At 38.3% G+C, this 27,672-nt stretch overlaps 2 protein-coding genes across 8 annotated transcripts in view; one reads left to right on the top strand and one right to left on the bottom strand.

Moving 5' to 3' along the window:
* The window catches only part of LOC127412019 (heterogeneous nuclear ribonucleoprotein H3-like), a 6,671-nt gene extending 2,689 nt beyond the window's left edge, over positions 1 to 3,982 (top strand). For all 4 annotated transcript variants that reach the window (XM_051648046.1, XM_051648045.1, XM_051648048.1 and 1 more), the window contains 6 exons: positions 266 to 404; positions 893 to 1,083; positions 2,522 to 2,724; positions 2,824 to 2,959; positions 3,087 to 3,143; positions 3,273 to 3,982. In XM_051648046.1, the coding sequence (XP_051504006.1) occupies positions 266 to 404; positions 893 to 1,083; positions 2,522 to 2,724; positions 2,824 to 2,959; positions 3,087 to 3,143; positions 3,273 to 3,346 (800 nt within the window). In that variant the 3' untranslated portion in view covers positions 3,347 to 3,982. The remainder of the gene's footprint in view (positions 1 to 265; positions 405 to 892; positions 1,084 to 2,521; positions 2,725 to 2,823; positions 2,960 to 3,086; positions 3,144 to 3,272) is intronic.
* Positions 3,983 to 4,121: 139 nt separating this feature from the next.
* rufy2 (RUN and FYVE domain containing 2) lies at positions 4,122 to 27,672 on the bottom strand. 4 transcript variants are annotated; one of them, XM_051648042.1, is made up of 20 exons: positions 27,540 to 27,672; positions 27,167 to 27,369; positions 26,914 to 27,079; positions 18,568 to 18,741; positions 18,010 to 18,127; positions 15,917 to 16,018; positions 14,850 to 14,973; positions 14,699 to 14,763; positions 14,476 to 14,541; positions 13,900 to 13,969; positions 13,705 to 13,806; positions 12,048 to 12,164; positions 11,751 to 11,918; positions 11,576 to 11,673; positions 8,485 to 8,604; positions 7,971 to 8,100; positions 6,932 to 7,026; positions 6,799 to 6,847; positions 5,519 to 5,599; positions 4,122 to 5,136 (listed from the first exon to the last, which is right to left on the bottom strand). In XM_051648042.1, exons 3-20 carry the CDS (start codon positions 26,987 to 26,989, stop codon positions 4,993 to 4,995), a joined length of 1,899 nt encoding a protein of 632 aa, XP_051504002.1. In that variant the 5' UTR covers positions 26,990 to 27,079; positions 27,167 to 27,369; positions 27,540 to 27,672; the 3' UTR covers positions 4,122 to 4,992. The 4 variants fall into 4 exon arrangements, 3 of the variants coding, with proteins under 3 accessions (XP_051504002.1, XP_051504001.1, XP_051504003.1); XM_051648041.1 differs by lacking the exons at positions 26,914 to 27,079; positions 27,167 to 27,369; positions 27,540 to 27,672 and adding an exon at positions 24,186 to 24,850; XR_007892383.1 differs by lacking the exons at positions 4,122 to 5,136; positions 5,519 to 5,599; positions 26,914 to 27,079; positions 27,167 to 27,369; positions 27,540 to 27,672 and adding exons at positions 7,161 to 7,200; positions 24,186 to 24,859 and having other exon boundaries at positions 6,806 to 6,847.

Below are 27,672 nucleotides of genomic sequence, written 5' to 3'. Positions count from 1 at the left end.
AATAATATCACCAGAATCTGAGGAAGCACTACTGTGATACCTAATTTGGTCTGTGTTGATTCTCTTTTTTTAATGTAATTCACTTGTTCAAAAACTTTAAAAATGTGTGTGGATGAAAAATTAGCGATGTGCTCTAGGGCTTTTCTGTCTGAAATGGGGAATTATTTAGGGGCTAAATTGGGTGGGGATTTGTTTTCTGCAGATGAGAATGTTGCGGCTCTTTAACATGTCTCCCCATGTGGGGTTATTTGTCCTTGGGTTAAAGGGTTGAAAATCGTGCCAAATGGGATAACATTGCCGATGGACTACCAGGGGAGAAGCACAGGGGAAGCCTTCGTGCAGTTTGCCTCAAAGGAGATAGCAGAAAAGGCTCTGGGGAAACACAAGGAAAGAATAGGGCACAGGTGGGGCCGGCAAGACTGGGCTGGGTGATAATGCTATCTCTAATGTGGGGTGGGGGGGTCATGCATCTGTCTGGAATCTTTCTTGGAATGTATAATTGAATTTCACGTTAAAACAGTGTCATGGGGGAAAAATAGGAATGATGGTATTGTAATATCAGCAGAAATATGATGTCATAATGACACTGGACAACTCATACTGAAGAAGCAGAGGAGCCTTTTTTTTGTAATAGTTTATATAAAATACTTTAAAACATGTTTTATGTTAGTTACATTTTCAGCACTTGTGGGAAGAATTGTAGGCACTTATTGCTTCCTCCATCTGGTTACAAACTGTCAATAACTGACAATAAACTGTCAGATATAGCAATGCCATAATGACAGTGGTTCCCAAATACTGTCTCCCCTTAGCCCTCTTCATTGCTGTTAAACTCTTTCAACAGCTTATATTTGTCAAGTTTATTAACACTCCGCATTTCAAACAAACTTAGGTACATAGAGATATTCAAGAGCAGCCGAAATGAAATGCGCGCATACTACGAAGCACCCAGGAGGATGATGGCACAGAGGCCTAGTCCATATGACAGACCCATTATGGGACGCGGGGGCTTCTTCGGGCCAGGGCCTGGAAGGGGAGATGCTGTCTTGGACCAGATGCGCAGTGGAGGCGGTTACAGTGGTGGTATGGTATTTTATTAGTGTTCTCACATGGGTTTGTTCAAAAGATTGACAATAAGTGGGTTCAGGACAATGTTATAATCATATTGTGTAAAGAATGGCTATATATTTTCTGGAACAGAGTAGTATGTGGTAGGGCTGTCGATTTAACATGCTAATTCAGTGTGATTAATAATATAAAAAAATAAAGCGCTAAAAAATTAACGCAATTACTCATGCCCCCAGACCATAATAAGGAATTTTCCTACCATCAGAGCAATTCAAGCTTGAAGTACCATGTTTTTACAAGTAGGTATAGCTGCAGGCCAGAGATCTCCAAATGGGAGTCACTCCAATAGGGGGTAGCGCCGGACTAGTGGCACATTAAAAGAATAAAGTCTGTAAACACTTTCCTCCATGTGTTTATTACTTGTCAAATTTATTTTTCATAATTTTAATAGACCTTAACAACTCTCACAAGCCTTCAGACTTTCACGAGCTAAGAGTGGGAAACTCTTGAGGTAAAACACAATGATAAATGTCTTTCATCTGCCACGTAGTACCAGGTTCTTGCCCACATGTCGCCATCCGATGCATTCTCGATATTCGGCCTGATCAAGAACACATCTGGGTAATTTTGCGCATTCTCAGTACTTGCGTTCTTGAGTATTGTCATTGAACTTCGGCAGTGGATAATGACGTTGAATGAGTCCACGAAAACATAAGAACATAAAAGAACGCACATTGAGAAACAGTCCCAGTCAGCAGGGGGCAGTAAGCGCAACTCCAGCTGTACTGGAAATGTGGAGCTGTAGAGGCAACAAACCACACTTGCTGACAGCAGACAGCACAAGATAAGGCCACATTCTTTTGTTCAAACACAGCTGGAAGGAGCGCAAATCTGAATACAAAGGTCTTGCAAGGGTCTCGATGTGTTTTTCTAGTGTCCTAAAAAAAAACTGTTTATGATGCAACGCAACCAAAATTAGATGCTAAAAAAGCATCCAACTGATGTGTACATAGATGCGTCCTTAGAAATGCCCTTATAATAAGTCTACCTCAGATAGATTGACGCACTCAGTTGTGAAATAGATTGCTGTAGACTTTAGGCCAATGATAGGCTTATTCAATTAAATGGAAATAGACAATATACAGTATTTCCTTTTAAAAGCCACTTTTTTTATTGCCTAATTTATATTTGGCTTGTTTGCCACAATAATGTATTTTATTATCTGAATTTTATATACTGTATATAACACATCATTATTTAATCTTTATATTTTGAATTATTTTTATTTGGGGGCCTTTCTCTGCAAATGTTGATATTCAATTAATTAATCGGCATTTGATGTAATTTGATGTAAATTTTAATAACTTGAAAGCCTTAATATTTGACTTATTTATCAGCTATTTGTAGCTCAGACCCCATTCAAAAGTATATTGATTAATTTTTCCTTCAAAAGGATATGGTGGGTTTGACAATTACAATGGCTTCAACGACAGCTTTGGTAATGGAATGTTTGAGGAGCGTGTGCGGGGTGATAGAGGAAGAGGAGGAACGGGGGGTCAAGGTTACAGCAGCGATACAAACTCTGGCTTTCACAGCGGCCATTTTGTTCACATGAGAGGCCTTCCCTTTCGTGCTTCAGAGACAGATGTTGCAAATGTAAGGGATTAATTTTTTTGTGAATTGATTTTTTTTTTTAACATTTTTAATTTAAAGATATTATTACCCTTGTGTCAGAGTATCTGTCATCTTTTTCAGTTCTTTGCTCCTTTAATTCCTGTGAGAGTGCACATTGATGTAGGGCCCAATGGAAAGTCTACAGGAGAGGCAGATGTTGAGTTTGGATCTCATGAAAATGCTGTGTCTGCCATGTCAAAAGACAAGAATCATATGCGTATGTTGTCCATTTATTATCAGTACTATTAACCTACTGTATCATGTCTCTGTAAATCAAAATGCACTATTGTCCTTCTGATTCTTTTTGTAAGTTATTTTCCCCTGTATTGTCATTCTCCTTGCAGAGCATCGTTACATAGAGCTTTTCTTGAATTCAACTTCAAGTGGACCATCTGAAATGGGTCAGTATTTCTGCATGGATATTCTGTTATTATACAATACATTTTCATTTAATTTAATTGCATGAAAAAAAATGTGTGAAGCCAACGTTCAAATTTGTCTCCTGTTTTGGGGGGATAAAAACACTGCAGGTCGCGCAGGAGGTTTCTATGGCAACTCTGGAGGCATAGGTTCTCGAGGAAGTGGATTAAGAAGAATGTTCTGAGGATGCTTACAATTGATGCATAAACTTTTGAACCCAAAGTTGGAGCTTCCAACTTGGAAGGTCTTTTTGTATGTTTTCACATGTTCATAAAAAATATGCCCAAAATATTTAAGCTCAAAAATAATTTTGAGTAAATCTATATCTATCTATTCATATATATATATATATATATATATATATATATATATATATATATATATATATATATATATATTATATGGATATTTAAACTGTTCCATAGGTTGACCGGCTATTGTACATTTTGCTCGTTAAATTTTATATTAAATATTTCTGTGTTTAAGACGTTACTAAAAAGATTTGCACTTTGTATGTGTTTTGACTCAATTTTGAGTATGAATAGCTTGATCCCTGAGTTGTGTGTGAAATTGCACTTGAGACATTTTTCTTTCCTTTCCCAAAGCAATAACATCATTTTGAATCTTCTCCAGTTTTTGCTGCTCCATAAAATGTCTAAATCGAAACCTGGGAAATGTACACATCTATGGAATAAAACCCTTTATTTATACAGTATGTTACTTTTGACCAAAGAATGTTGGAAGGTTTCTTTGTTCTTTGAAGGTAATGTAACTAAAGTGTGATCTCTTGTCTGTTGATGGAACACATTTCACCATTTATTCTTCTTCATCATGTATTATATTTTCTATTTCACAGACAGTGTAGCTTTTTTGCTCATAAATTGCGTGAAAGAACAAAAGTATCACCTTTTTGGGATGTACTATATGTTAATATTCCAAAACATCCATCACACAATAAGTGGAATTATAATCAACTTTAGTGGTTTAAGGCATATGTACAGTTTCATACATACATAATTTTCACATTTGAAACTTATAGTTGCTTTTATAAGTTAAAAGCAGGATTTTGAATAGTTCAAACTATTCAAGAGAAATGTCAGCATATTCAAGGCAAGTCATTGAAGTACTCCAAAGTGAGTAGCATTCCAGTTCTGTACCAAGGTAAACCTACTAGTGTGTAATAACACCTAGATATTCTGTGCTATTTGATGTAAATCCAACTCAATCATACTTGAGCAGCACTGACAACACTTGTACTTATTTATATACAGATTTTTCTACTCGTACTGAACCAGGGAAACAATTTTGTGAAATCCCTGTTTGTCAGTTTGGCTTGTTAAACAGGCACAAATGAATGTCTTTCAACTGAATTTGAAATTTTTTTTAGGAAATAATATATGTAGTAACCGTGTTTGCTTTTGACACATGGTTTGAAGAATGAATCCTGTTCACCCTTCATATATCAAAAGTATACTTCCAACTCGTGTAGGAAATTGCATGCTAAAATAATCTAAGCTGAAATAAGGCTACTTGCAGCCCAGAGCGAGGCATTCAGTCAATTTATAACCAATTTGTAAACTACGATTCATTTTTCTTTGGACACACTTGGTGCCAAACACTGCATTGGCCAACTGCACAAACATCGTAAAGCTGCCATTAAATCTGCTCTGAGGCAATAGGCTTATTCATGTGTGAAATGTAAACTTCAAACACAAAAAACAGGTGCATCCGATTTGGTCACTTTGTTATAGCTTGACACAATGTAGGACAGCGCAGTGTCGAAATTAAAGCTGATATTGGCTGTTGTGATGCTGCACTGCTATTTCTGTCTTATGTGGCATTGGAGGAGCAGCGCTGCAGAAGCAGAGCGTGGCAGGTGTCGCAGACCCTCACAGGTTTGGGTGAAGCAGGGAGCGGCAGCTCGTTATCTGAGCAAGTGTTGCAGAAGATCTCCCCACAGTTCCTGCAGTGGTGCTGTTCAAACAAAGACAAGCAAGAGATCATTTCAATTAAAGGGCCAGTTCTCTTTTTTTGGTTTTGATTGGACTTTAAGTGAGTCAGTGGAATCTTTGCAACTCATCCAAACAGTTCTGGGGAATTATCATTTAGTTATTTTTTTAAAATAAGCAAATAATTCAGAAGTTTTTATAGCAAGGTCTCTTTTATGGATACAGACCATTACATGCCAAATGAGTCTTTAATTCAAACATCATCTAATTCACATCTGTTTTCCAGTGCATAAATTCAGTACCAGAACCATCTTCCTGTCACTCAAAAATTGCTTTATGGGAGAACAGATGGCAAGCTGTGATAGAGACAACATTGTATATTACAGAATGGCATTTTTGGTTCTGACCTTTCTTCTTGAAATTGAAAATTCCTTCTCGCAAAGCTTGCAATGTGTAGCATCTTTGTCCTTCAGCCAAACCTGTCCACCCTAAAATATACTGTTTATTAATAATGTAGCCAATGTAAAAATGAACATGACAAAAGAGTCAATACACACATGGATTGATTTAACTTCGATAATTCACTGTGGCACAGGCCTGGCTCCAGCTCTAAGATGTAAGGTGGGCCATAGGACCCGCTGGGTGGGCCGAACAGTTGGAGGGGTGGGTGTAGGTGTAGTTCTCAAGGTAGGCCAAGTTCATGATTGGGTGGGCCAGGCCCCATGCCCCCCTGTGGAGCCGGGCCTGCTGTGGTGGTACCATGGTAAAGTAACAGAACCTAATGGTAATACCATGGTACATGTCCAAAAGACCAACCATGGAATTACCATTGCACAGAGCCCCTTAGAAGACAGGGCATGAATTTTTTCTGAAATAGTTTTGCATGCCCTCAGAATAGTAGTTCTTGTGGTTACTATGGTTTTACTACACATACCACAAAATTATTATTTTTATTACCATCGTTTTCATTTTCTTGTGTTATCACTATGGTTTTATAGTAAACTACTGCGAGGTCATGCAAAGACCTGTCCTCTAAACAGGGTGTTTCAAACTTTTTGATGCCAAGGACACCCAAATATGATGATCCCATTACGAAGGACCCCCTGTTTGAGAAAAATGTTAAACATTATATTAAGACATGTTGTTTGCAAAATTACATAATTGGCTTTAATTAGAGCCATTGTACTAAAGCAAAATGAATTAATACAATTTTATATGCAACACATTTAATTGTTATTAATCTGACAGTGTGTCTATTATAGCTATTATATGTAAGATGTTAAAACCTGAATAAAAACATTTTCAATTAAATTCAAATTGATTTGTGCAGTTTTTTTTTCCCACAATAAATATTGTTTCAAATAGTGAGAGGATAGAAATGTACATTTCTTACAAATAAGAAATGTTTGTTCATAATATATAATGGCTGTCAATAGAATAAAATAATTGCTATTAATCACAAGCTTTCAGAATGAAATGTTAATAATGTAGAATAATGTAGACTTGTTTTTCTCTCTGAATTTTTCCACAGGCCCCCTAACACCCCCTTGCGGACCCCAGTTTGAAAATCCCTGCTCTAAGGGGCTCCGTACTATTGTACCATGTAAAAAAAACATCAACAACAAAAACATGGTAATACTACAGTACTTTATGTTGGTGTTATCGTGAACAATGTAAAAATGCAAACCTGAAGCGCCTTATTAGCTTCTTTTATATCTTCTATTTTCAACTTTGACCTGAAAAAGAAATGTTTTTTTATCAGTACAAGAATAACATGAAGTATGGGTGATGGGGGGTACATTTAAACATTTCATACGTACTCGCTGAGTTTGCAGCCCAGCTCTTCCAGTGCCTGCTCCTGCTCCTCACAAATTCCCTTCAGCTGTGTGTTCTCATCCTGCAACCTGTGAAACTCCTGAGAGGACATAAACACATGTAAAAGCCTACTGTAGGACTAGATTTTTCTGTTATTCTAAGGGCTCATGCTAGCATTCTGACAAACAAAATTAAATTTCATATTAAATGAAAATGTTAGAATTATTTACTCACCCTCATGTTGTTATGGATTTCTTAACAAGACCCTGCAATTCTTCCGTGAAACATAAAAGGTGTAATGTTAACAAATATCATGGCCACTCTTTTTCATATAATAAGTCAAGGACCAAGCTCCAAAATGACAAAAATCACCATAAAATGATCACTGTAAATGAATTGTTCTGTAGCTTTGTGTGACCAAAAAAAAAAAAAAAAAATTTTTAAAACTGAAGTGTGTACTAGCAATACTGAACAGAATTGCAAAAAGTAAACATTGTTTTAAACAGCTTTTTCAAACACTCCCACAGTCTGCTGTTGATCAAACAAAACAGATTGTCCCATCACAAAATCACGGCATTAGTCGAGCCAATGATGCTGTGTAGGGCTGGATGGGCTGCTCAAAACAAACAGAGCAATTTTTATAGTGTCACAGAGACACAGTGTTTACAGTTTTCAAAGAAATCAACCTACGAATGGCTTACTTATAGTTGTCTCTGCATAATAAGTTGGGATAAGAGAAAGTATTTTAACATCAAAAAATTTACAGACTTCAGCTTTAAGTCATTATTCACTGAAAATCCTGCCCTCTGCTGTAGTCGTGTTGGGAGTTTGACATCACCTGTTCTCATTCACTCATATAAAAAAGAGCAGCCAGGGTATTCTTCAAAAATACACCTTTTGTGTTCCACAGAAGAAAGAAAAGGGTTTGGAACGACTTATAAATGTTGACATTTTTAGGTGAACTGTTCCTTTAAATGATATCAGTACCTAAGTCCTCAGACTTGCTGTGGACATTGTCATTGAGAAAGAAGAAATTCATCGTACTTTTTTAAGTCCGTTGATTTGCTGGGCCTCAGTGGTGAGCTGGGCAATGGTCTCTCGTTCTCTTTCTAATTCATTCTGTAAGGTCTGCCGCCATTCCCTCTCTATTTTTAAATCTGTTTCCAGCTGCATCCTAAACAGATAAAAGTGTCACATAAATGTCCTTCCTTTTTTTCACACCAGCATCTAAATAAATTAGATTTGTTGTGGTACAAATAAAAGAAGTATAGTTTACACCAGTGGCTCTCAACATGACTTAAAAACATTTCAAATGAGTTAATAAACTATAATACAATAATCTAACTTGCTATTATAAATCTAAATATGCTAAAAGAAAGAAACACTATTATGCTAAAAATCAAGATGTACAACATGTAAACTGACATCATATTTCTTTTTAAATTAAAACACTTGGAGTCAAAAAGATTGAAACCCACTGGTAAACACTTCCCCAACTGGCATCATGCTCTATCCAAAATGAACCATATAAAAATACATTCCATGTTGCAAAACTTACATTTGCTTCTCCCTCTGGGCTATCTGCTTTTGGAGACTGTCAGCTTTGTTAGTGAAGTCCTGCTTGAATTTGCGCACTCCGTCTTCGGCACTGGAACGTTCCCTCTCTGCGTCCTGCAATCTGGTGTAATTCAAACCAACTGGGTAAAACTACGGCTCTGAATGTGATGGAATGGGCGGTAATGTATTGGAACATATGGGATACAAAATAAAGAGATGGCCATAATTCAACAGGCACAATAGAATGGGAACAAATACAGAGCCAGAGGACAGAAAAGATTTGTGCTGCAGAAAAAGCCAGAAAATTATAATGATTTGGCAATTTAAGCACTGGAACTTAGTCAGGGTAAATGGCATATTTAATTGACCACAAATGATAACGAGGCTGTGGGGTATATAGCGTGTGTTCAAAAGGTTGTATACTTTGGCATCAATCGTTCCTCTGATGCAACATAGAATTATGTGGAAAAAAATTGGGAAAACTATTTGATGCAACAGTATAACCTATTGAACAGACTGTACGTCTACTCGCAGACTTATTATCCTTTTCACTAAAATTTTTACGCATACCAAGCTCTATAGGGGTCAAGGTCACTTTGACTTTTAAATTTGAACATTTCTGACAAATGACTCACTAAATAAACAGTTAAGAGTAGTTCAAAACATCAAATTTATTGAAGATTGTGATAAAAGACATAATATTTGTGATTTTCTATTATTGTTAAATGTTACAGGTAAATATTTATGCTACAGTACTACAAGAAAGAGATTTGCTGGGATCACTAAATATAGTATGTGGAAAAACAGTAACCATCATCAAATAAAACTTAAAAGAGGACTAATAAAGAGCGATCAACTCGTCACTCAAGATACCGTATTTCGCCACACAACTTGTGTTAAGTGACGAATAGCAAATTTATCTTTACATCAGAAGGAAATATCCTTGACAAGTTTGTACTGGTGCTCGGTATCTGTGCTAGCGCACTTGACAAATGACATGGCAAGAGTTCTTGTCTGGCTGAGTAGGTCTTTGTCGCTATTTGTTGATTGAGAAAAGCATGGAAGTCGAGGAAGGGAGAATATGAGAAAAAAGAAATGAAAAGGGGGAACAAAAAGGGAAAGAGGATGTAAATATCAGTGAATTTCAATTTCATCCCAAAGCTTTAAGAACTTGTTAAGCAGTGCAGTCATAAAAACATCAGAAATATGATGGCAATAAATCAATGGAGAAGAAAGGGAAGGATGACTAATGTGGACATGACAGCTCTGACAGCACCACATCACAACAAGAAATAACACAAATGGTAAAGGATGAGTGGTTAGATGAGAGAAAGCCATTCACTGCAATCTTTCACTGTGTCCTAACCGAATGCGATGTGATAATAATATATACTGTATTTAATATTACAGCGGCAAGCAATTTGTCTGTTCGCACTGAACGCGACACTGCTGCACGACGCGGCAACAGCCAATCAGACCATATTTGATGTTTAATGTGCTGTTATGAGAAGCTGGATTTGGGCAGGACTGCCCAGCAAAACACTGCAAAATTGCAAACTGTCCTGTCGCTCGCCGTGGTTGGTTAGGACAAAAACATGAAAAATAGCTTGTCACTTGTTGCTTCATCGTGGCGCATCTGGTTAGGACACGGTGTTAAAATGTATTCATGCAAAGTCCTTTTGCATGCTATCAAGTAGCTAGGCACTTCCTGACTCTCAGAAAACTGCTTCTATTCATAAAACAAAACCACTGGAAGTTCTGATACCATCAGTGTACACTAATTTGATTTTGTCTGCAAAAACAAACATCACATCCTGAGGTGCAATATACGGTACATTGGAAAATTCAACATTCTGCAATTAACCTTCTAAATTTAGCAAACAAACTTTCCATTCACTTTGTATTGATCACAAATATTTCTGATATAAGGATATTAAAACACTTACAAATATTATGCTCTACTACTGAATGTAAGCTTTATATGCACTTCGGGAGTATGAGTCGACTGAAGCTCAAAGTATACGTTGTTTTTTACATCTATGCTAGCATATGTCTACAGGGCAAGTGACAAAGATTTTGTGATCAGCTGGGTATGCGAGCACTGTACAATAAAACATCACCCACATCTCCTTACCCGCTGTCTTCATTATTTTTCTTAATATTTTTCCTTTGCAATAAGTGGAAATAATCAAAAAACAGGCACGAGCCATTCTTTCATGTTTGTTGACATATTATCACGAATAAACTGTGCAAGTTTGTGAATGAATTTCGTTCTAAGAATTTTATAATGCGTATTGAGCGATCCTTTTGAAACTGGACAATGCTAAAGACAGCTATAACGGGGTCCAAACTGTTTTGAGATTTGTCCACTTTGAACACATTCAGACATTGGGCTTGTAAGGCCACAGCAGCAGAGCGCTGCCTAATAAAATAAGAGTTTAAACTTTGCTAGTTACATGTGGATTTAAAGGGAAATAACCGTACGATCTGAACATTTTAAAAAGCAAATGCACGTACATATACAAAAACCTTCAGGGGCCTCAGTTGGGGATGAATGGTCTTGTAGTTGATACATCCAGTCTGCGATCAGTCAATTAGTGTGCACACCATAATGACAGAAAACAAAAGACGCAGGGCGCCGACTGTAAGTCGTGTCGTGTGCGCTTGGCTTTAGTGGGTCCATAAGGTGGCAACACACACAGTTGGGTCATTGCGTTAATGCAGTAGCGCAAGATGACGTAAACGTCGGTGAACAAAATGAGAAGAAGGTGGAAACAAAAACAGTGGATGTGCACGTCAAGAGCGTGTGTGAGGAGGTCAGGAGAACCTGCATTTGTATAAATCGAGTCTAACAGACTATTTAAACATCTTTATGGGTTTAAACTACTGACGGGAAATAGACCATCATCTCATTGCAGTCGTAGCGTGCACGTGTCAACCGCCATGGTATGCGGGGATGGTCAAATGGAGTTTACTACAGCGTTTGACTATACGCATACGCTAGCATAAACGCAAAAAACTAAGCATACTTTGGGCTTAAACATTTTGCTTAACATGATAAAAAATGTAAATAATTAGTAACTGATTCTCACCTTTGCTCTAGCTGTTTCATAGTTGCCGTTATTTGGTTCGTCTTCTCCTCCAGTCGTAAAATCATGTCATTTTTTTGTTTCATGCTGTCATCTGAAGACTGTTGATAATTACAGATTGTTTGATTAAAACATATTTTAATTTCACAATGTGTAAATAAAATAAAAAATGTTCTACCTGCATTTTTTGGTACATCTCCACATTAATGGCTTTAACCTCATCTAATTGGTGCCGAAGTCCAATCAAAGTGTCTTGTTTTTCATGGATGTCCTTTTCTAACAGTTTCATGGCCATTTCCATCTCCTGCTTCATGCTCACCTGTACAACCAGCTCATTCTCCACATCCTGGAACACACAGAGCATTTCAAGAAATGGTTACATACTAAAAACAGGTTTGACCTCTTAATTGTGCCAAGCACCAATGAGCACTGCTCAATCTGAAAAGCAGGTACTTTTATGTGGCTGAGCACACACCTGCCTAAGCTGACACTCCTCTTTAAGTTGCTGTCTTGCCTCATTGTACATTTCATCAAGGCCCTGCCTTGACTGCTTGTACGTGTCCAGTTCACAGTTCAAATCTCCCTCTGCAAGCTGTTCAGAATGGAAAACATAATGCGTTAATATGTACTAGTGGTTTGACATTTTTATCACTACTGATCACAATTAGTTACTAACTAAACAAACCTAGACAAAGGCTTATGAAATGTATTAGACAAGAGTGCATCTAGTAACTGTATAATAAGATAATAGTAAATAAACTATACATAGTTACTGAGTACAACATTGCTTTAAAGGAATAGTTCACCAAAAAATGAAAATTCTCTCAACATTTATTCACCCTTATGCCATCCCGGATGTGTATGACTTTCTTTCTTCAGCAGAACACAAATGAAGATTTTTGGTAGAATATCTAAGGTCTGTTGGTCCATACAATGCAAGTGAACAGGCGCCAGAATTTAGAAGCTCAGAAGCGATATGTTAGGTGTGGGTGAGAAACGGATCAATATTTATTGATCGCTTCTGAAGATATGGATTTAATCACTGGAGTCGTATGGATTACTTTTATGCTGCTTTTATATTCTTTCTGGAGCGTCAATATTTTGGCACCCATTCACTTGCATTGTATGGATTACTTTTATGCTGCTTTTATATTCTTTCTGGAGCGTCAATATTTTGGCACCCATTCACTTGCATTGTATGGACCTACAGAGCTGAAATATTCTTATAAAAATCTTAACTTGCGTTATGCAGAAGACAGAAAGTCATACACAACATTCTTCTTCTTTTGTTTTTGGCAATTCACATTATTCCTGCATATCACCACCTACTGGGCAGGGAGGAGAATTTATAGTAAAAAAAAAGACTTAAATATTGATCTGTTTCTCACTCACACCTATTATATTGCTCGTGAAGGTCTACATTTAACCACTGGAGTCTTATGGATAACTTTTATGCTGCCTTTATTTGCTTTTTGGCCGTCAAAGTTCTGGCCAGCATTCACTTGCATTGTATGGACCTACAGAGCTGAAATATCTTCCTAAAATTGTTTGTGTTCTGCAGAAGAAAGAAAGTCATACACATCTGGGATGGCATGAGGGTAAGAAATGATGAGAGATTTTTCATTTTTGGCTGAACTATTCCTAACACATAATATGCAAACACAAGTAGAACAGCATGGCTTGCATATTGATTATTAAATGCTACAATTATTATCATGACATTACACATGGAAAATATTTGGGGGGCACATATTATAGAGTTCAATTTAAATCTTTAAAAAAATAGTTTAAGTGCATGGAGGACTGTCTGATTTCATGATTGGACTTTATTCATGGTAGTGCTTTAATTATAAACAGGAACGACAATGAGGCTGTGAGGGATAGACTTGGTCTTTTCAATAGGTTGTACTGTAGTTTAAAATGTTTAGGATCGTTCCGCTGACAAAACATTTAAAAAACAAGAACCTCCAGAAAACATGAGTTGTAGAAAATACTTTATACAGCGTTATACAGTGGATGCTCCTGAAGAGATGGTAAGTCTTTCCCTTATAGCCTTGTTTTCATTCACATCAAAAATCATACAGTACCTGGCGCTGGCAGCAATATGTGTAGAAACATACAAATAACAATACCTCAAGACGCTGTTGTGCTTTCATTAGTATTACAGAATTTTCTGTCCTGAGTTGGTGGTTCTCTTCCTGTAGTTTAATGATATTGTTTTTTGCTATTGCCAGCTGTAATAAAAAAAAGTCAACAAAAAGTTAATATCAGATATCTCTGTTCACTGGGTAGTACTTATTCTTCTGAATTCTGAAAACAAACAGAACCTCTTCGATGAGTTTGGAGTTGGATTTTTCTAATGACTCCACACGTCCCTGTAAGCCTTGAACTGTGGAACTTTGACCAAAACAAAGATTTAAGTTAACATCATAAGCAATAGGTTACATCAAAGTTTAAAAGTCAACATGAAACACTGTTTGCAACCCATTTTACTTCCATAATCTGACATATTTCTAAGTGCACCAGGATATTCAAAAGGAAAAAATGTAGGACGGGTCTTGATTTTATCCATTGGGAATTGACTGTATCATGAAAAATGGGCATTACATACTAGAATGGAGCCACGTGGTTGGAGGGGAGGAGTACAAAAAGTAGAGTGATTTGTGATGTCAGCCAAAAAGGAAAGTTGTTTCAGAGGCAGATCAAGTTAATACATTTGATTATTTTATTTTATTAATACTGTGCATAAATAAGACCAGGAACATGCATTTAGAAAGTAAACAGGATCGATTTTATTTTTTGAAAAACAGATTAATTCATATTATAGCCAATATTTTGCACTGGTTTTGCCAATCACTCATTCAACAAACATCACAAATGCTTTAGAAAGAGCATGAACTTACTTCAGCTGCCTATTTAATTCTTCAACATAGTTCTTCTGATCCAAAATGGCTGCAATTTGTCCATTTCTATTCAAGACAAATTTATGATATATGCCATTAATAAAGAATTATAGATAATGGTTATTACAATGATTTAATGCAATATATTTTTCCCACTTTACAGATAAGGGATGAGCAACCATTAAAATGTTCAATGTTCTAGCACTTAAAGTATGCTTTCTACCTTTCTTCACTTCTGTAGTCATCAATGTCATTCTTCAAGTGCATAGAGAAGTCTATTACACCAACCTGTGAATTCCAATACAAGGCATTAATAATATTCAAACAGAACTTACATGCCAATTTCTTAAAAATGGCCAAAACAACATTCATACTTGTGTATCAAGGTCTTCGCCCTTCACACATAAGTTGGCATCTATGACGTTAAGTCCCACCAGGAGACCAACGATGACCGCTCCCTCCTCCTCCAGCATCACTGCTGAACTCTCATAGAACTCGCTGCACATGCACATAAAAAAAGAGTTTTGGTGTTTATCATTGGTTATATGTATCATAACTAATAAACACACAACTGCCATGTTTCAGAATGGGAAAACTTCTCACTAAGTTCAGTATGTCCCATAGCAATGTGGCACAAATGGGTTACAAGCTATCTCAAGGGAAACTACCACCATGTACGTTATGCTCTTTTGATAACAGCTGCAGACAGTCTGATACTGCATCTGGCTGACTTAAAATGCTCAAGAGAACATTTTTCAACCTAACCTTCCCAAACTTTTTCATCAATCAAAATACTCTTCAGGGTCTTTGTGACTGCATATTTGGATACTGCAACTCATGCTTCGATGCATGCAAGCCTGGTCATGCACCACATGTGGACAAATTCACACCTCTCTCAATCATGCACCTTAATGGCAATATGAACACTTCATTATTTTAACTGCCAAGCACTGGCTATATTATTTAATAGTCTAAAAACAAACCTCTAAAGAATGGTTTAAAACATAAATATCTTTGTAATATTGATCTGTCATAGTTTTGCATTGCAATGGAATGTGTTGACTTCCTATTGTAACAAAACTGAATTATGTAGCATTTGTTGTTTTTCTTAAGCACTAAAATGCCTACACTGATTTTAGAATGATATTACACAGAGTACAGTGTATTTCATTACTTTCAATGTTAAATTAATATAGATATAAGTAAATATTATTTATTTGAGCCTTTAAATTTCAGGCAGCAGCGAAAGAAGGACTTTTATTATAAGGCTGCATGTACATGATGCACACCCTCTAGCGAGCACTGCTCAGTGCACTCTGATCCTCTAAACAGAAAACAAAATACTAGTTTGTTTTTATCACTTCTCTAATCACTAATTGTCTGGCACAAGTGTGGTGACAAAGAAAGAAAGAATTCCAGTTAAAAAATAAATAAAACGAACCTAAGTATGTCTTTCCTGGTGATAAGGAGACGTAGGTAATCTGCCAGTTTCTTCTGCATTAGTGCCAGTCTCAGCCATGCTCTGGCTCTGCCCAGAGGCGTCCTATCAAACACATATATTTTCATGGAAAAGTTTATTGTTACAGTTGGCAAAAATTACAGTCAGACACACAGTACAACAGCAAAATTATGTATTGAAACTATCTACATATACAAACATTTTTATACTGACCCACAGCTGTACAGACAGACAAGACAGGTACTGTAGATAGATAGATGGACAGACAGACAGACAGACAGGTACTGTAGACAGACAGATAGATAGACAGACAGGTACTACAGACAGACAGATATATAGATAGACAGACAGGTACTGTAGATAGATAGACAGACAGACAAACAGAGCGGGATATAAAATGAATTTTATTTTCCTTAAAAACTGTGTCAAAGAGGCAGAAAAAGACTATGCCAAAGTGTGTTTATCCAAACAGTGATTTGCATGTAGGGTTGCCACGGTGTATGGTATTACCGGTTTTGCTCGGTACAAGGGACAACACCAGTGTGAAATTTTATACCGGATAAAAGGGGGACAAATTATGAATGGAACATCCAATATCAATACAATAGCCTAATGAATAGAATAGCCTTAAATAAAGAATAGTTGCCTAATGAAGTGTTTTCAGTCCATGATAAATGAACCTAAATAACGCATTGAAAGCCAGATGCTCTTCACCAATGTATCAAATTACACAGGCAGCAAAGTACGCACACTGACAGAAGTCGTTTTTGTAAGAATAGTATCATCTATAAGAATGCTGCAAATGACGTCAGACATCTCAGCTCAGGAGGTGCTTTGTGTTCAGTTCGCTTTATTTCCACAGAGCAGTTCATTGTGAGCGCAACTCTGCAGGGTCACTTTATATATAGCCTATACATCTGTGATTAAATCATAAAATAATACAAAAACACGTTCACCTCGAACCATGATTTATATTTCAGTGATTATTATCATCATTATAATTATATTTACATTTATAATTGTTTTTAGATCTTCATTTATAATAGTAATTTTCCACCTGTTGTCATAGATGGATACTTGCGTGATGGTAAATGGAAAGGTGGTTATATATGTTTTTTTTGTTTTTTTTTGTTTTTTTTGACCACTTAGAAATTTAGAATGTCTGGTTTAAGTTTTTTGTTTTTTAAATAAATGAATTTAATTTTCAATGCAAAATCACTAAAGCAAGTTTATCCACCGATCACTCAGCCGGGGGGGTTGACGATGTAATTGGATATTGTGATATATATATATTTTTTAATAAAAATACCGTGAAAATATTTCTTGCATATCGCCCAGCCCTAGGAGGGAACAAAACACATTTTTTCACACACATTCAAAGTCATTACTCTTCCGAAGCAGCTAAACTGGGTACTGGGGTGAAAGGTAATAAAACACTAATATTAAACCCGTATCAACCCACAATCAGTGATGTATTCGTCCAGACAAATGAAATACCCGACCGGAAGCCCATGATAGAGAGAATGCTCAGATGAAATTGGTTCATTGCCAAAGAGATGAAAAGCCATCTTTCAAAAAGTTGAACAACACACATTTTAATTGCACTTCATTTTTTTTTCAGTTTCACTTGAATTTTTTGTAAAAATAAATAAAAAATAAAGTTCAAAGTTTGAAATCAAGCTGCCATGTGTTATTGTGTAGGCTATTGCTTAACGAAAATTACCCAATAGTACCACTTAGCGTCCATCCAGCGGTAATACCGGTTTGAATGTGAACACTGCACTGGTGTGAAAATTATGATTTCGTGGCATGTCTATTTGCATGATTCTAGTATTTGTTTTACACACAGTTGCAAGTTTCAGTTTTGTCAGGGAATTAAACCTGAAATTTGCACTTCCCTATTCTGTAGTTGAGGCATGAGAAAGGTTTAGGGACAAGACTGCATTTGTATTTGAACCTGGGGCTTCAGTGGACATAGAGATTTATCTGAAAATTAATAAGACAACAACTCTGAGAATTTTTTTAATTCTTCCAACAAAGTAAACAAATGCCATTGTCTTCGGCACTGCACATACTTAAGGCCGGGAAGGTCTCGTACACTGGCTGCGATTTCGCCTGCTTCTGGGCACAGCTTCTCAACCATCTCCAGAGGCCCCCATAAGGACTTGTTGTATCCAAGAAACGATTTCTTCACTGGGAGATGGAGACAAATATGGTTGTTAAACAAATCAGGGCTGAGATCTGACACACATAGCATGAACATTTTGATGAAACACCAAGCATCCAAGAGAGTATTCATATTTTGTGTAACCTGGACAAGAAATACAAATGATCTAATATACTTCACTTCTGAGAATGAGTTGTAAAACAAACATTTCTTCCTTTGTTTCCTACTATAGAGTCACATGGCATAATAGTCACTGCTATCTGTCTGGTGCCTATGAATAACACTCACATAGGCTTAAAGGAGATATTGTACATAAATGTATAGATGACATTATTTAATAATCAAATAAACACTAAATCAGTTATTCTACCAAAAAGCAAGGAAAAAGGAAAGAATAGAAACTCTGTGTATATAATTGGTCAGCTGCTGGTTTTCTGTGGCTCTCTTTGGTGATGTGTGAACATACCTTTGAGACCATGCTTCAGGCAGTGTTCCATGACAACAAAGAACTGTTGCAGAGGTGGATAATCAGAGTCCAGGGTTCGTCCAAAACTGAGAGCCGACTCAATCAGACCTTTGATGCTAAGTTTAGCCATATTTAGCAAGTTTGCTCGTTCCATAGCCATGGGATCTCGAAAGGCTAGAAGACACAACAAATGGATACAAAATGTGTAAATATAGCATTAATGCCAAAATCAAGTCTGCACATTTTCTTAGGGCTATCTTGTGACCACATTGTGCATGGCTGAGTTAACCTAAAAAGCAAGCTAAATTTTAACAAGCCCTTAAAGCAGTCTTTACAACAACTGGCTTTAACTGTATTGTCATTCATCAGTCCATAACAGAGCCATTTCACTTTTCAGTTTTGTGTTTGAACAACAGCACTGAGGAATTAAAGAAATGGTTACTTATGAGTTTTAGCTTATCAGTGACACGTTGAACCCGGTTTCACTCATCAGGCTAATCAATAAATCCTATGCAAACATATTCACACAGGCTCTGTCTAAGCAAGCATACTCTGGTAGTCTACTTCCCACCAACATTGGGAACTAACATCTCAGTGCCACTTCACTTGGTCTGGGTGAATGAATAATACTTCTGAATGATTAATGCTTCATTCTGTAAGGTAAACAACTTCAAAAGTCTGTAGATTTTGATAATGAAATCACATTTCTCCTTTCCCTTCAATAACCACCAATTTTTTATTTCATTAATTCACTATGCACCATTTAAAGGTGAACTCAGTAACTTTTGTCTTTGTGTCAAATTGGACTTACACTGACACCTAGTGGCTTGGATGCAGCATAATTTAAAATCAATAGTTTTTAGTTTCAGATGCCATTGTTGAAAGTTAGTTTTCACAGTCAGCCATGATTACTTTTATCAATGAGTGAAAGTGTCAAATAGCAGGTCGGTTACTGAGATTAACTGAGTAGTATTCGGCTGGTCAATCTAAAATACCAGACCCAATGTGCGGACACTCTCCATGTAGAATAACAGCTTTTATAAGGTTACTGATATGACTGGAATCTTAATTTTAATGTTAGTGGTCATGATTTCCTCTATATACACTGCCTGGCCAAAAAAAAATTTGCCGTTTGGATTTACATAAGCAGATACTTAAGAGCCCATGATTGGATCATTATTGCAGTGATTAATATGTTTCAGCTGGCAACAATTATTTTAACCCCCATTGATGCAGTGTGTAGCTTCTCATTTCTAAAACAACCATGTCGGAAGACGTATCTCGTGGTTGTGGAAAAGATGTTACTGTCTTTTAGAAGGGTCAAATTATTGGCCTGCATCAAGCAAAGAAAACAACTAAGGAGATTGCTGAAATCACTGGAATTGGGTTAAGAACTGTCCAACGCATTATTAAAACCTGGAAGAATAGTGGTGAACCGTCAGCTACACGGAAGAAAAATCCTGAATAATTGTGATCGGAGATCACTAAAACGCTTGGTGAAGTCACAGCTTTAAAAAAATCGACAGTAGAACTCACGGCTATGGTTAATAGTGAAAGTAAGAGCATTTCCACACGCACAATGTGACGAGAACTTAAAGGATTAGGATTAAACAGCTGTGTGGCCACAAGAAAGCCACTTGTTAGAGAGGCTAATCAGAAAAACAACTTCAATTTTCTAGGGAGCATAAAGATTGGACTGTGCAGCAATGGCAAAAGGTAATGTGGTCTGATGAGTCCAGATTTACCCTATTCCAAAGTGATGGGCGCATCAGGGTAAGAAGGGAAGTGCATGAAGTGATGCACCCGTCATGCATAGTGCCCACTGTACAAGTCTCTGGAGGCAGTGTTATGATCTGGGGTTGCTTCAAATGGTCAGGTCTAGTGTTATGCAGCAATAAAATTAAGTTAGGTTACTACCTGAATGTACTAAATGAACAGGTTATCCCTTCAGTGGATTTTTTATTTCCTGATGGCAGGAGCATATTCCAGGACAACAATGCCAAGATTCATTGGGCTCAAATTGTGAAAGTGGTTCAGGGAGCATGAGGAATCATTTTCACACGTGAATTGGCCACCACAGAGTCCTGACCTTAACCCCACTGAAAGTACTTGGGAAGACTTTACGGAGTGGTTCGACTCTCCCGTCATCAACACAAGATCTCTACCAAAAATTAATGCAACTCTGGATGGAAATAAATGTTGTGACACAATGCCACAACAAATGCGCACCGTAATCAAAGCTAAAGGCAGTCCAACGAGATATTAGAGTATGCAATTTTTTTTTTTGGCCAGACAGTTGTGACGAGGAGGAGGGTGGGGCCAGGCGTGCAGCAGAACGCAGCAGTTCGGGAGAGAGAGAGCCACATGAAGCTGCAGTGTGTGTGTTTGTGTCTCCAGAACTGACGTGTTCTGCCGCATTTATCCCTCTCCTCGGCTGATTAGCCCCATTGGGGGCTGGGCGTGCGTAGTCATGGCCTGGCCCTGCCCTCCTCCTCGTCACAACAGTGTATATAGCAAAATTACAATTCATGTCTTTAAGACTGTAATGAGTAAAGGATGTGCGAGGAGGAGCCGGCAGAACAGTCAACATAACTTTAATGACGTAACTGAACTTAAAACAACATAAACAAACATTAACACACAAACACACACAGCATGGCCGCGTGTATCTCTCTCTCTCTAACTGGCATCTCCGGCTCCCCTTTATCTCCCTCTCCTGCTGATTATTTGATTCAGTGCCGACCGTGCACCCTCACGGCCCGGCCACGCCCTCCTCCTTGTCACAAAGGGTTCAACTTTTTTCAATATGGGTATATTCTTTCCCTGCCACGGAGTCTTGCCACCGCAACAGGCAGCTCTCACTCGACCTGCCACCGCCACAGGGAGCTCTCACTCGACCTGCCACCGCCAAAGGCAGCTCTCACTCGACCTGCCACCACCACAGGCAGCTCTCACTCGACCTGCCACCGCCACAGGTAGCTCTCACTCGACCTGCCACCGCCACAGGCAGCTCTCACTCGACCTGCCACCGCCACAGGCAGCTCTCACTCGACCTGCCACCGCCACAGGTAGCTCTCACTCACTTGAACTGTCACCGTTACAGGCATCTCTCTCTCGAACTGTCACCGTTACAGGCAGCTCTCACTCGAACTGTCACAGTTACAGGCAGCTCTCACTCGAACTGTCACAGTTACAGGCAGCTCTCACACGACCTGTCACCACCTGTCACATGTGCGGTCACAGTCATAAGCATCTCCCTCGTGATCTGTCACCGTTTTTTATGTCTCTCTCTCACGATCTGTCACCGTTAATATATAAACAATATAAACAATATATATATACAAACATTTGTTTATGTATATATATATAATTATATATATATATACACAAGTTACAATTTCCTAATATTTCCAAATGTGCATGTGTATACTGTCTATACACTACTACTTAATACATATATATGCACTTCTTTATATACACTTCTCTTGCCTCTACAATCCATATGTATTCTGCCTGTCTTTTGCACAAGAGAACTTGCTGCAACCTCACAATGTATAGCCTACATCACTGCAATATTTGCAGATGTGCAACTAGCACAAAAGTACTACTAAGAGTAAGACGTGGGTACCACTTACCCATATGTCTAGCTCACTGTAAATTACCCCTAATTGTAAATGTTCTGTATTTATTGATTGTATTTATTGTTTTTCTGTGAAGAGTTCTATTGTTTTTTGTACTAATACATGGGTCTACTGGTCATGTATGTCATCTGTGACAAGTGTTGGTCTTGTAATATTTGTCATATGTTTGTTACTTTTTGTTCAGGAGACACTGTGTTATGTTTCATCCACTACCATACAGGAGATAAATAACCAGTCACTTCAATTTCTGCAAATTTTCTGTAAAAAACGTAAATCTGAGGGAATCCCATCGCATTCATGTTTGACAGTGGCAAAACAAATGCTTGAAAAGCCTGAAGCAGTCACAACATATCCAAATGCACAGCTGCCATTATATCATCTCTATAGTAACAGTAAGTGCCTCTGCCTTGTCTCCTCCACGCTTTGCGTTCACTTTCAAATTACTTGTCTAAACTTGCCATTCACTGCCCTACATGCTGTGAACACCATCTGTGATGCATCGAGAGGGAGACGCAACTAACTGTGAAGCATCAACAGGGAGACGCAACTAAAACCGTGATGCATCAAGAGGGAGACGCAAAGAATGGTGACGCATCAAGAGGGAGACACATCTGTGACGCACTGAGACGCTACTAACTGTGACACATCGAGAGGGAGACGCAAAGAACGGTGACGCATCGAGAGGGAGATGGAACTAACCGTGACGCATCGAGAGGGAGACGCAACTAACCGTGACGCATCGAGAGGGAGACGCAACTAACCGTGACGCATCGAGAGGGAGACGCAACTAACCGTGACGTATCGAGAGGGAGACGCAACTAACCGTGATGCATCGAGAGGGAGACGCAACTAACTGTGATGCATCGAGAGGGAGACGCATCTAACCGTGACGCATCAAGAGGGAGACGCAACTAACTGCAAAGCATCGAGAGGGAGACGCAACTAACTGTGATGCATCAAGAGGGAGACGCAACTAACTGTGATGCATCGAGAGGGAGATACAACTAACTGTGGCTTATCGAGAGGGAGACGCAACTAACCGTGACGCATTGAGAAGGAGACGCAACTAACCGTGACGCATCAAGAGGGAGACGCAAATAACTGTGATGCATCGAGAGGGAGACGCAAATAACTGTGATGCACCGAGAGGGAGACGCAAATAACTGTGATGCATCGAGAGGGAGACGCAACTTACTGTGACTTATCGAGAGGGAGACGCAACTTACTGTGACTTATCGAGAGGGAGACGCAAAGAATGGTGAGGCATCGAGAGGGAGACGCAAAGAACAGTGAGGCATAGAGGGAGACGCAAAGAACAGTGAGGCATAGAGGGAGACGCAATTAACTGTGAGCATCGAGAGGGAGACGCAAAGAACTGTGCTGAGTCGAGTGAGAGCTGCCTGTGGCAGAAACATTTTACCCCCTCTCACTTTTTTAATGAGGAAGAAATTAATGAGTGCACCTTTAAAGGCCGTTCACACCGAACGCGTTCTTCAATTGTTTGCCACGTAAACATGCGCTAGACAGACGTCATTGACCGTTGCGTTTTTTAGACGCCGTGTCAAGTTAAAAAGAACGTTAACTGTTGAAGACGCGTCTGGGGACACCTACGTTGCGTACTTTTTAACACAATATGCTTTCGATGTGAACAGCCCCTTAAGCTACTTATCAATGGCATAAGTTAGGCCAGTTGTCAAAGGGAGGGGACAAGTATCACGTGTTATCATGACAACCCGGAGGGATATTGATTTGACTGACAAGCCAGCTCATAATTAAAATACATTTGGCATTGCAACCGTGTAAATAATAGGTATGACGTTGTACTAAGTGCTGTTAACGCGCCAAAAATGGATACACATTAACAATGCATTCTGTATGACATCATGCTGTTATGACATCATTCAGAACACGTACATCTGAACAACTGATCCCTATAGCCGTCAATGACTATAAATTGTATCATCATCAATAACCTACCCTTGGCACCCCATTCCTCGGAAAAGGGAGACGTTTTCGGCTCTATCATTTTGGGCAGAACGTGAATGCCGCCCGAGAAGGTTTCTGACGCTTTTCTGGCTAAAGCGAATATGGGCGCCTGCCATCTCCCGTCTCCAGATTTCATGGCACTGCTGTTCGGTTTCTCGCTTGCCGCTTTATCCTCCTGCAGTCTGAGAATACCGAACACTTGGGCTCTCTCTTTGTTGCTCTCAGCTGCTTCTGCCAACACAAGGTCCTGTTCTGCAGAAGTCGCCATCGTAGTGAATATCATGCAGTTTAGGATTCACCTAACAACCGCGGTGGCAGTGTGTAGAACGGCATTGATAAAGAATCACCGACGCGATTCAAGCGCTTTTCTCTATATGCCTTGTCAACGCCCCAGAGGCGACGTGTGTGTTCCATTCATATGAGCATCCGATCTTTGCAGAACGCAAGGCCGGATTCTAGTTTTGTTTACACCCGAGCACTCCTGCACGATTCCATCTGCAGCAAAGGGGTGGTGTCAAAACGCTATAAAGACGTAATTTAGTGGAAGAGTATGGATATACTACCCTCTACTGCTTCTGAGGAAGATTGTCTGGACCTTGATGTCATGTTGGCCATATACAAGCACCAGTGACTGGAACCGTTTAACATTATATGTTTTATATATATATATATTATTAAGGATATAAAGGGGAAATGCTGAATTTAATAAATTCTGAGTTTGATCAAATAAAAATGTATAATTGTGGCAAACTTATTCTCAGCTAAGTGTGACTGCAAACTGTAAAGAGGTATTGGTAACACTTTAAAATGCGGTTCTATTTGTTAACGTTCGTAAATGAATTAGGTATTAGGTATTGAACTAACAATGAACAATATTTTTAACAGCATTTATTAATCTGGGTTCATGTTAATTTATATATATATATATATATATATATATATATATATATATATATATATATATATATATATATAAATACTATTGTTCATTGTTAATGTTAGTTCAAAATGCGTTAGCTAAGGTTAACATATACAACTTTTAATTTTAAAAATGTATTAGTATATATTGAAACTAACATTAACCAAAATAAATAAGTGCCTTGAACTTATTGTTCATTGTTAGTTCATGTTTACTAATACAGTTAACTAATGTTATTCAACAGTAAGTTACAGCCCTTGAATCTGTTTGGATGAGCTGCTTTCCAAGAGTGCTGATATACAGTCCAACAGCACTAGTAACTTCACTACGTTTATCACTCTGCTTCTCCGTACACTGCTTTCCAAATAGTGCTGGGGATTTTGATTCATTGCTCATTTTGACTTCATTTACTGATTCCAAGTGTATCTGTCTGTGTCCTAAAAGATGACAAGGAACACAGACTACATGACACATCCAGTAATGCCCCCATTGGATCACAAAGTGATTCTTTTGGCTGAGAGAACTTTTAAAATCCTATGCAATCGCTGTATGATTCATGTTGCCTTAACTATGTAAATAAGACAAAGAATAACTTTTAAATAGTCACATTTCATATTATTAAACTGAAGATATAAATGGTGAAATTAAACATTTCTCTGTTCTGTTTTCTTCAGTTAGATCACAAGCTAACCGTTTGGCCTATTAGCTTAAGGCCCGGGTATACTTCGTTTTTTGAAGTAAATCTGGGCCCGTGCGGACTGTGCTGATGACGAAATTCGTGTCACGCAGACTGTGCACAGAGCGACCAGCAACACAGCCAACCGAAGTATACTTTGGCCTTTAGCATACCGTTAGCCGATTAGCGTCTTTTATGTTATGAGTGAGTCTTACAATCATTGACTCAACTGGTTTGTTAAAAAACAAGTCGTGAATGAGAATGAATTGTTCAGCAAAAAAAAATCCTAAAAACACTGATTCGTTCACAAAAAAAAAAAAAAAAAACTTTAGTTCGAAACAGAGTATTAAGGTCAGTGCAGAGACCAGAGTTGTGCTTGATGCTATGGCTTCTTTTGGAACTATTTTCGTAGCGGGGAGGAGTGTGACGAGGAGGAGGGTGTGGCTGGGCTGAAGGTGCTCTGCCAGCGCTGAGTCATCTAATCAGTGTGAGATAAAGGGGAGCCGGAGACGCTAGTTTGGGAAAGAGGGAGACACACGCGGCCCGCTGTGTGTGTGTGTGTGTGTGCGCGCGCGCGCGTGCATCAACGTAATTTATGTTGTTTTAAGTTCATTTCTGTCATTAAAGTTTACATTGACTGTTCTGCTGGTTTCCCGCCTCCTCCTTGCCCATCCTGAACCTGTTACAGTTAGTAAGCGATTATATCACACTAAAATCATGTTAACATGCATATTGTTTATTTCTTGTGGCTATACTTTTGAAACAGTGAGTATTTTAATGTTTATGGGTTGGCCACCATTCACTTCTATTGTAAGTGCCTCACTGTAACCCAGATACCCAGAAGGAGGGACGAGTCAAAATATTTTTTTGCAGTAATCAACATTATGCCTCAAATGCCGTCAATTGAGCTTAACTTGTATTGAACCCAGAACATTCATTTGATTAACGAACACAAGCTTATGTTTATGTTACCGAGGCCCTAACACCTCTAACAACTGGTGCTGAGTCAAAATTAATCTCCTTCTAGTCTTTGAATGTCAACACACTATGTCAGTTTAGCCAAGTGTAGATTTCCAGTCTCAAACAGCTATGACTTACAAGGATAGTAAGTTCTGGATTCTTACCTTGACTGTAGGCCAGACGCTCCATACTTTCACTGTGGGTGATGCCCCATCGATGAAGGCTCTGAGGGGAATACATGACTGCAGCTCACCACAACCCCTTTCACTGGTAAGATGAACTTTGTGTTCCTCAGTGAGATCTTACTTCCTGGTTCCACTACACACAAATCTGACAACCAACATACTTTGTTACCATCACATGATTAATATTCAGTCCAAGCATAACTTAATTATTTTAAAGGAACTAATAATCTACCTTCATTTATTCACGAATGACTGCATTTTGATGCAGAAAATACATGATGGTATTAAAAATGACCAAAATCCAGCTCTTAATTTTAATCACAAACTCAACATCATGTTTCTGCTGTTTTCTGGTGATCTGCACTCAGGATCTGACTCTGATTTCCTGCCTGTTGGACAATCCCTCACATGGAAGGAGATTTACACACATTCAGGCTGAACAGGGAAAAAAAACACCTTAGGATTTCAGTGCGATAAACTATGCAGTAAACATTCAGAAATAATCACAATTCAAAAAGCGTATGCCTTGTCATGTTGGTTAACACTGTTCTTCTCTAAAATCAAATTGAATCTCTCAGTGATGCTGAGCAAAATAGTACACTTACCCCTGTGCCGGTGTTCTGCTGGTACTATTGGGCTGGGCCAGTAACCAGTGCTGATTAGTTGAGGGATAACCATTTGCTGCATTAGCAGCTAGTGGGGAGGAGATGTCTCGTGCTGGAACAGCAGAGTGCATTG

This window comes from Myxocyprinus asiaticus, chromosome 21 (assembly GCF_019703515.2).
Source record: "Myxocyprinus asiaticus isolate MX2 ecotype Aquarium Trade chromosome 21, UBuf_Myxa_2, whole genome shotgun sequence".
NCBI classification, from domain to species: domain Eukaryota; kingdom Metazoa; phylum Chordata; class Actinopteri; order Cypriniformes; family Catostomidae; genus Myxocyprinus; species Myxocyprinus asiaticus.
The sequence above is the reverse complement of the archived record's forward strand: the minus strand, read 5'-3'. Positions and strand labels throughout refer to the sequence as shown.